The sequence below is a fragment of the Mangifera indica genome, chromosome 12 (genome assembly GCF_011075055.1).
Source record: "Mangifera indica cultivar Alphonso chromosome 12, CATAS_Mindica_2.1, whole genome shotgun sequence".
NCBI classification, from domain to species: domain Eukaryota; kingdom Viridiplantae; phylum Streptophyta; class Magnoliopsida; order Sapindales; family Anacardiaceae; genus Mangifera; species Mangifera indica.
In genome coordinates, this window is record NC_058148.1 from 10,712,670 (window position 1) to 10,722,032 (window position 9,363).

A 9,363-nucleotide genomic window follows, 5' to 3' on the forward strand; every position below is an offset into this window, starting at 1 on the left:
ATGTATTTAGTTGATGAAAAATGCTTATAGCCAAGCCTTGGATAGGGAAAATGTGGATCACTCTTGATAAAATTTCACCAAGTTTGTTCTTCCTCATAGATAGCTTAAGAGATGCGACTGTAACCACAGTCCTGATTAGTGCATATGTGTTTTATATGTGTATTTTATATTTTTATATTTAATAAATAAGAATAAAATTAAAATTATTGTAATAATCAAATTACCCTTACTATTTTTAATTAAGAATTGAATAATTTTTAAATACTCTCCAACCAAACAGTCCCGTATTGACTGTTATGTAATTAATTTATCCTAGAGAAATAAAATTAATAATAAGAATATATTAAGTTATAAATTTGTATTTTATCTTAATTGATTAAAACCCTGGATTTAATATGAAAAATATTAATAATAGGAGAGGGAAAATAATAATATTAAATCCTTTTCAAAACGCAGTTTATTCAGAACCCTAGGGTGCATGTAAATTCTAATTTCCAAGATTAGTGAACGGGATTGCCATGGCCTCAACTTCAGCCAATGCCAAGCTTAACAAGGGGCTCACAGCGAACACCAGAGAAGAAGGCGAGCTCTCTTCATCGGGCGACGAGGGCGACGTATTCTATATTACGAAATCCTTAATTTTTTGCTTCCGCTTCTTCATTCTACCGATTACTCTTTCTATTGTTTTTAATTAATTGCTTGCTGTTTACTTGATGGGAAAAGAAAATAATCTCCTTTAGCTTCTCGAAACTTGAATTTTGTTTGGTCACCGAAGTATTTGTTTTCCATTTTAAGTTTCAAAATTATTGACCTTGAGTTGTATTTATGGAACTAGATGTTTTTTCTTATTTACGGAGCTATCTGCATATTTCTTTATTTGTACTTATCGAGCGTTCCATCAATATACTTTGGATGTTTGTTAGCTAATTTTGGCACTTAAATTGATCTTAGCTGATTTCGCATGGTATTATTTTTTTGGTAGTCTGAATTTGTGCTGTTAGTTTAATTGGGTAAGTTGGATTTTAGTTTAGTGCTTAAGAATCGTTTTAGTAGAATTGGTGTTTATTTACACGTTGTTACAAGTGAGGTTTCCGGGTAAGCAAATTTTTTATTTTTTTTAACCATAGGTAAATCCTGTTGGCTCTGTCGCACCATGTATTGGTGCTGTTGCCGCTGCTGGAGTGACCCTTTTTTCAAATTTGACAAGCACACGCACGCAAGGTACTCAGACTGGTTAGCCTTACAAGCCAAATTATTTGAGAATCCGGATTTTTATTATTGGGTTCTCTCATTATCATATTTTAATTTTAGTGTCCAATCTCTATAACCTAGTTTAGTATTGGTATTTTCATAAATATACAGACTCCCATTTACATTCTTAGAATCTTAAATTTACTTCTAATTGAATCTACGGGTTTAGTGATGTATGCACATCTAATATTTGTGTGTCTCAAAACGGTAATGTGCCAGTATACTGTTAGTGAAATTAATAATAACCATATGGTCTTGGAAACATGTAAAGAACTTATATTCACTCTCAAGAGATGTAGTCTTTTGCTCTGTAATGATGAAGATGGAGTTGAACCCATTGTGGTATATGTGTTTTTTCCCCTTGTGCATTGTTTATCATTTTCATATTGCTTTATTTATAGTTTTGCTTTGTGACTGTCTTGTTGGTTCAGATTTTGTTCTTGTAAACGGCAAAGTGCCTGTCCTGAAATATCTTTTGATGTATTTATATCTACTTTCCAGTGAAGAATGTTTCTGCCAATAATCTGTCAAGCTCTGTTGATATTCGATCTCAAACTTCCATTCAGCCAACCAATCAAAAGAGTTTTGGGAAAGGTCGAGTAAAGTTTAAATCTGGTAATCCTAGATGGTTTCCTACTTCAGGGTCGAACAATAACCTTGTGATAAGCTTCTCCGATGGTGACAGTGGCAGTGAGTCCGATGATTACCAGCAAGAAAAAACAGCTGCAACTATAACTAACACAACTGGATTGGATAGCTATGGACAACCAACTACTTTGGCATTGATGAAACCTAACAAAATACATCAAAATGCCAAAAATGTAAACAAAATAATACCCAAGTTATCTTCAAATCATATATATGTCTCGTCAGAGACAAAAATTCATGGAGGAGCCAGTTCCAGGGCTGCTGAGCGCAGATCTCAAGTTAGGAAATTTAGAAACCCTAACAAAAATTTAGGAAACCAAGAGCATGGCTTGGAACTAGGAGTGGGTTTGAAAAACAGTAAGCTTGAGGACTTGAGGCAGCAGATAGCACTTCGTGAAAATGAACTAAAGCTCAAGGCTTCCCAGCAAAATAAAGATTTGGCTATTGTACAATGCAGGGATTATCATGCAATGAATATAGGCAATGAAGCAGGAAGGAAACATCAATCACCTTCTGCAGATGTTGGACAGTTGAAACGAAAAGAACCGGACAAGAAACGCTTGAAAGTAAATGGATCTTATTCTCACAATATGACTTCAGATAGCCGTCAAGAAATTCCTGCTGCAATATTAATTACTCCTGTGGAAGAGCCTACACTGGAGAACAGTACGTGTGGCAGAAATAAGGTTGATCGTATCCAGAAAGACACTCCTTTAAGCAGAATAGAATCAAGCATTGTTAAGCAGCACAAGCAGGATGATAAATGTATTGATGTTCTACCAGAAAATAGACCTAGATTGGTGAAAGATGGTAAACATGTTGTTATTTCTGTATAATTGGAGTCTTATGCTGTAGAACATTTGAGATGCAATAATGAATCGGACAGGCCTTTTCTGCAGTTGCTGATATCAATTCTAGTGGCAATCAATCTGATAGGGATAGAAGGCTGGATCATGTTGATTTAAACCAAATCACAGCACTGGTAAAACAGATGTCCAGTTCTTTGCCAAAAAATTTAGTAAGTTAATGCTTAGAATACATTGCTTAAGGTTTGTTTAGTTACATTTTGTGATGGTATGGTTGAGCTATAAGGTCTACTGTCCTGCATCTTGTGTACATATTACTGCAATTACTCTACATTTATATATTCAGCGACCTATGCTTGGCGTTGTATATATTATTGGTTTGTTACATTCATGATTGGTATTGTCTGACTTATGTAATAGTAGAAATTTGGTGGCATGGATCATGTGCATTTGCTCTTTTTACTGTATAGATATGAAGCTTTATGAAGTAATTTACATTTAAAAAAAAAAATTAGTAATACTAGTAAAGAAATGCTGTCACCTACTTGTGTAAATGGACCTGTGTTGTTACTGTATAGATATATTGTATGGTTGTATTACCAATTTTTACTTTATAAATCATTGTCTACCAGGAGGGTAAATTTATCTCTCTTCCAAGAAATTTAGTTTTGAAAGTTGCGGTACTAGTGGTTCAAATAGATAACTGTAGTCTTTTATTTCTTAAATTTATTGTGAAGTTGAAACAATTGCCATTGCTTGAATGATTGCTTTGTTAGAACCTGTTTTGGCTTAATTATTGATATTATGTAACTTTACAGGATAAAATGCTTTTAAATCATCCAAGTAAAATTGGTGGACATCCTACTCTAAATTCTTTTCCTAGCAAAGCAATTGGAGAACAGAATGTAATGAAAAGCAATGATCTTTGTAAAGCTATATCTGGTGAAAAGACAGTTGATTCTTCGTTCCATAACTTTTTCCTGGTGTATTTCTGGGATTCATGTAACTGATTGGAGGTCTACAATGTCTATTGTAGATCTTTCAGTCATTCCTTATTTTCATTCTAAATTTGTTGAAACTTCTTCCAGGTGAATAATGCAAACTTGTTGAACTGTCTGGGTGATACCAATGTCTCAGGACATGGCAATATGAATGTACAATCAATACTTGCCATGGAGGAATTGCTGGACAAAGAGCTGGAGGAAGCACAAGAGCACCGGCGCATTTGTGAAATTGAAGAAGGAAATGCTCTTAAAGCTTATCGTAAAGCCCAGAGGGCTTTGATTGAGGCTAATATGAGATGCACAAAACTTTATCGTCAGAGAGAACTGTCTTCAGCCTGCTTTAAGTCTTTTCTGATGGATGAATCTGACTTACTGTGGTCTTCTAGGCTGCATGAACCTGTTGGGAATAGGTTGGATTTGTCAAATCATGTGTCTGAAAATTTGGAGTTTATCCCAACATCAGGTCATCAGTTGCAGTCTGCCTATGGTGGTTTTAATCAACTAGGTTATGATTCGAATATCCAATGTGACAATAGTGCTCCCCTCAGTACATCTTATCAGCACACAAGTGGTCAAAATTTGGGATTTGAACCTTGCAGTGATCCAGATGCTAGTACATCAGAGCCATTGCCTCGTAAAACTAAGAATGTTGTTCACGGATTAAGCTCTCCATCCTACGAATTAAATTTTCAGCTGATGAAAATGATGAGACATTCCCCATGGACCATGAATCTTCTCGACTCAACTGTGAAGATAATCGAAAGGCACAAGTTTCTGAAAGAAGGCAAATGGACAAAAATAGCAATGTCAACATAAAATCATCTATTGATATTTCCGAGGATTCTTTACTTCTTGAAGCGACATTAAGGTCTGAACTGTTTGCACGACTAGGAGTGAGAACTTTGTCAAAGAATAGTGGTTCATGTTATGATGTGGAACCTTCAGTTGAAAGAGGGCCTGAAAATGATATTGGGAGTGACAAAATGCGGACAAGTAATGGCAGTGTTCCATCTTCAGAAGGACAAAGTCAGCAGCATTATGTTGGAGGTACTTTCTTTGGACAGAGATAGTTTGTGGTCAGCATTTAATCTATAGAATATTATTTGATTGTTAGTGTGTCCTGCTGAATATAGAGTTTAATTGATCATCCCAATTAATAATATAATAGTATTTATTATTATAAAATGAAAATATTATTGCAAGTACTGAAGTTAATTTACTGTTACTATAAATATCGGTGTGTTTCTTTTTTTTTGAATTCTCTTGATTAAAAGTATGTGTCTTAAACTGGTGGAAAACAGTTCTTATTATTCCTACTGTAATTAGTAGTTATAATATATTTTTTGTTTATTGTCATTACTATTATTGTTATTCTTAACCACTCACTACTGTGTTTCTTTTTTTTTGAATTCTCTTGATTAAAAATATGTGTCTTAAACTGATGGAAAACAGTTCTTATTATTCCTACTGTAATTAGTAGTTTTAATATATTTTTTGTTTATTATCATTACTATTATTGTTATTCTTAACCACTCACTACAATTTCAATTTTAATTTTAGGGACTGATAAGCCAGAAAAAACTTTTAGTGAGGTTGCTGTTCAGATCCATGATCAGTGCCATGCTGAAAAAAGTTCTTTAGAGTTTCAATGTACTGCTGATTTTAAGGAAAATAACTTTTCCATTAGAGCTCACCATTCAACAGCTTCTGCATTATTTTCACCTTCAATTCTGAGGAGTGTGTTTGGCCATCTGAAAGTTAGACCATCCATTGCTTTATCAAATACTGAAATTCACCAGAATCACTCATGTAACTTTTACATTGAAGAGGGTGCTTGTGTCAAATCTAAGGAACCTCAGGATGGGTATTTGATAGAAACCTCAAACCAGGAGACTCTTAGTAGTTTCTTTGGGAGAGAATTCGGCTCTAATACCTGCAATCTTGCCATTGAACCATTTTGGCCTCTCTGTATGTATGAGCTCAGAGGAAAATGCAACAATGATGAATGTCCTTGGCAACACGTGAAGGACTTCTCAAATGGAAATATGTATCAGAATCAGCAAGGCAATTCTGATATTGCTGGTATGATTATTCCAATAAAGATTTCTGTTGACTTTAACTTTTTGCTTTCTTATTTAAGCCTTTGCTTGTGCAGATGGTCAGGCTGGGTTAACAATACCTCAACAAGATTCTATAGGTGCTTCCAAGTGTCGTGATAATTTGACTCCACCAATATATATAGTTGGTTTAGATATATTGAAAGCTGAAACACATTTTGAGTCTGTTATATCTAGAAGACATGGACAATGCTGGCAGAAGTGTTTCAGTATTACCCTAGCCTTATCGAATATGTTACAGGACTTACCTGCAGAATTCTTGCATGCCAGTGATGGACGTATTGAAGTGTGTGGGGGTTGGAATAGACAATCCTCTTATTTTCAAAGTAGAGATGGCATAATGGTTTGTGTATAACATTCTAACTATGTTCTTCATTGTTGCTGCACTGTTTTTGGTTTTATTGCATTGGATATTCATATTTAAATCAGTTTTTAATGATATTAAAAAAATTTTGACGCCTATATGATAATTGCTTGTATTCATTTACTCTGAAACTCCTCCTACACCACAAATGATGGCTGTTTTTTAGTTGTTTGGTTCACACTCTCATTCATGGTTTCCTTCTTGCATGGTATACGTAGAATCAACTTAAACAAGCTTTGCCTAATAGTGTCCAGTCTGTGGAAATGGCTCTTCTATTTCTCAATCAAGAGGCTGGCAGGTTAGAGGGTGTAAGAAAGGTAACCTTGCTTGATTACATGATTAACCTGTAGAATTCTAATCATGATTATAATATTTTATTCCTGTAATTATCTCAAATTCTTATGTATTTCAGGCTCTGTACATATTGTCACGAGCTCTCGAGGCAGATCAATCATCTGAAATTCTTTGGATTGTTTATCTGCTTATATATCACAGCAATTCAGTGCCATATGGGAAGGAAGACATGTTCTTTCATGCGGTATGGTATCGTATGAATTCTGCTTTTACAAGCACTAATAGTAGGAGGAGTGAATTAGTTCCTGTATGCTTTTGGTTAATGCCTATGGTTGCTGTCGATGTTTTGGCTAATCAGTGTTTTTATGCTTCTCTTGTTGGTTGGTCCTGATAATGACTATACACACAACTCTGCAAAGTTTCCTAATTTCCCCTAGCTATGCCATCTGCCCGCATTTTGGCCAGTTAATAATTGCAATGGAATTTCTATATAGATGGTGTTTATTTCTGTGTTGAATTTCATAATATGGCTTACTCTTAATCTCACACTTTTTGTGAATATATTATAGAACTTTGGTTTTAAAATTAAAAATTGAAATACAAATGCTTCTATGGAAACTCTTCTCCCCTCCATCTTCAGGTCAAACACAATGAAGGATCTTATGGACTTTGGCTTATGTACATCAACAGTAGGATACAGCTTGATGATCAGTTGGGTGCATATGATGCTGCCCTTTCAGCACTCTGCCGCCATGCATCTTCCTCTGATGGAGATGAAAGGCATGCTAGTGCACGCATCTTGGACGTATTTTTGCAGATGGTGGAGTGTTTGTGCATGTCTGGGAATATTGAGAAAGTCATCAGAAGAATCTCTGGGCTCTTCCTCACTGCAACAAGTTCTAAAGAACCTCATGGCTTGTTTCTCTCTGATATCCTCACATGCTTAACCATTTCTGACAAACTTATATTCTGGGTTTCTTGTTTGTATTTAATTATTTACAGGAAACTGCCCGATGCTGTTGTACAGCGGTTTGAATGTGAGAAAGAGCTCCTTGCAATTGAATGGCCTTCCATTCACTTAGTAAATGATGAGAAGCAGGGCATTGTAAAGCTGGTTGAAAGAGCAGTGGATTCTGTTGAAACTTATTTAAATAATGAATCACCTAAGAGTGAAGCTAATCTCAGATCGGGACAACTTTTTGCTGTTTGCCATGTTAAGTGTATGGTAGCACTTGATGACTTAGAATGCAGTTGGAATTTGCTGGAAAAATACTTGAAGTTATACCCGTCTTGCTTAGAACTTGTTCTGACATCAGTGTGCTTGCAGAAATGTGATTTTGGTGATTCAAGTTTTATGGGGTTTGAGAAAGCTCTTATGAAGTGGCCTAAAGAAGTCCCTGGAATTCAGTGTATCTGGAATCAATATGCTGAGTATGCCCTCCTGAATGGAAGACCTGGTTTTGCAAAAGAACTTATGGACCGTTGGTTTCACTCTGTTTGGAAGGTTCAATTCTCTGAAGTTGACATTTTGGATGCCATGGATGCTGAGATCTCTCATGGCTTACTAGAATCCACTTCAATATCAAATCTAGGCTTCTCAGTGTCCAGTAAAAACCAAATGGATGTAATGTTTGGACTGCTTAATCTCTCCCTTCGTGGGTTATTGCAGAACCATTTCAATGATGCTCGGTTAGCTATTGATAGGGCGTTGAAGGTTGCAGCTCCCGAGAATTTTAATCATTGTGTTAGAGAGCATGCCACGTTTTTGCTTACTGATAGGTCGGGACTAAAGGGAGATGTAGTTTGGCAGCTGAACCTTTTGAAGCTTTATTCGGACAATGCCCGCCCTTTTCCTTGCTCTGAACCATTGCCCAGACACTTTCTTAACAACATTGATAAGCCAAGAGTCCAGCAGCTAGTTACTAACCTGCTAAGTCCAATTTCAACTGATTCTTCTCTGGTGAATTTGGTTCTTGAAGTGTGGTATGGTCCCTCACTTTTACCACAAACCTTTAGCAAGCTAAAGGATCTAGTTGACTTTGTTGAAGCCATTATGGAGATTGTACCATCCAACTACACACTGGCATTTTCTGTTTGTAAGCGGCTCAGTGGAGCTGACAACCCTGCCGATGTTACACCGGCCAGTGTTTTTTTCTGGGCCTCCTCAACCTTGGTCAGTGCGCTTTTTCAAGCTATGCCAATTGCTCCAGAATATGTATGGGTAGAAGCTGCAGATATTTTGGGCAATGTAAGCGGTAAAAAGGGCATCTCTGAGAGGTTTTACAAGAGAGCCTTGTGTATATATCCATTTTCCATCAAGTTGTGGAAATGCTATTATAATCAATCTAACAATAAAGGAGACATGAACAACATTGTTGAAGCAGCAAGAGAAAAGGGTATCGGGCTTATTTGAAGACGTTAGAAACAGCATTTGCCCAGGGAACTTCTAGTCCAGATCTGATCATTACTGGTTCGGGAGGCTGTAGATGTAGATTATCGTATATGTACTGGTTGCAAGATACACATAGGTTGGATATTGCTATTAGTTAGTTAAATCAGGAAATATATGAGGATAGCAATGCAGTCTGTAATAGGGTCTTGCAACATCAGTTAGGCTGCTGTTTTTGTGAAGGTTAGTTGAGGTTTATTCCCTCTTTTAGTCTTCTGCCTTCTTTGTTTGGTTCAGTTTTCTCTTTTTGTTGTTAACTAATTTTCCTAGTTCCCTTAATAGTAGATGATAAAAGCTTTGTACAATTTTGCCATTTTGTGTGTAATTGTAAGTTGAGGTGAATAGAGTTTAAATTTGTACCTTGTATTTGGATAATGTTACTGACTTTTTGAACGAAACAAAGACCGGTCACTTGCTCGCTTCTCATAAA

General features: G+C 36.0%; 2 protein-coding genes across 6 annotated transcripts; both read left to right on the forward strand.

Moving 5' to 3' along the window:
* Positions 1-394: 394 nt before the first annotated feature.
* LOC123230349 lies at positions 395-4,141 on the forward strand. 5 transcript variants are annotated; one of them, XM_044656536.1, is made up of 6 exons: positions 395-614; positions 1,128-1,233; positions 1,753-2,709; positions 2,799-2,917; positions 3,524-3,647; positions 3,794-3,935. In XM_044656536.1, the coding sequence occupies exons 1-6, from the start codon at positions 519-521 to the stop codon at positions 3,799-3,801; spliced, it is 1,410 nt and encodes a 469-aa protein (XP_044512471.1). In that variant the 5' UTR covers positions 395-518; the 3' UTR covers positions 3,802-3,935. The 5 variants fall into 5 exon arrangements, 2 of the variants coding, with proteins under 2 accessions (XP_044512471.1, XP_044512472.1); XR_006505075.1 differs by lacking the exon at positions 3,524-3,647 and having other exon boundaries at positions 2,786-2,917; positions 3,794-4,141; XR_006505076.1 differs by lacking the exon at positions 3,794-3,935 and having other exon boundaries at positions 2,786-2,917; positions 3,524-3,546.
* Positions 4,142-4,278: 137 nt separating this feature from the next.
* LOC123230347 lies at positions 4,279-9,363 on the forward strand. The gene is made up of 6 exons (XM_044656535.1): positions 4,279-4,756; positions 5,270-5,791; positions 5,865-6,169; positions 6,409-6,507; positions 6,603-6,728; positions 7,125-9,363. The coding sequence occupies exons 1-6, from the start codon at positions 4,429-4,431 to the stop codon at positions 8,895-8,897; spliced, it is 3,153 nt and encodes a 1,050-aa protein (XP_044512470.1). The 5' UTR covers positions 4,279-4,428; the 3' UTR covers positions 8,898-9,363.

Bases quoted from the DNA above. Each gene is read 5' to 3' on its own strand.
- LOC123230349 (XM_044656536.1), top strand. From the start codon at position 519: ATGGCCTCAACTTCAGCCAATGCCAAGCTTAACAAGGGGCTCACAGCG. The intron at 615-1,127 runs GTATTCTATATT...TTTTAACCATAG, and splicing joins CATCGGGCGACGAGGGCGAC to GTAAATCCTGTTGGCTCTGT. The intron at 2,918-3,523 runs GTAAGTTAATGC...GTAACTTTACAG, and splicing joins GTTCTTTGCCAAAAAATTTA to GATAAAATGCTTTTAAATCA.
- LOC123230347 (XM_044656535.1), top strand. From the start codon at position 4,429: ATGGACCATGAATCTTCTCGACTCAACTGTGAAGATAATCGAAAGGCA. The intron at 4,757-5,269 runs GTACTTTCTTTG...TTTTAATTTTAG, and splicing joins TCAGCAGCATTATGTTGGAG to GGACTGATAAGCCAGAAAAA. The intron at 6,729-7,124 runs GTATGGTATCGT...CTCCATCTTCAG, and splicing joins AAGACATGTTCTTTCATGCG to GTCAAACACAATGAAGGATC.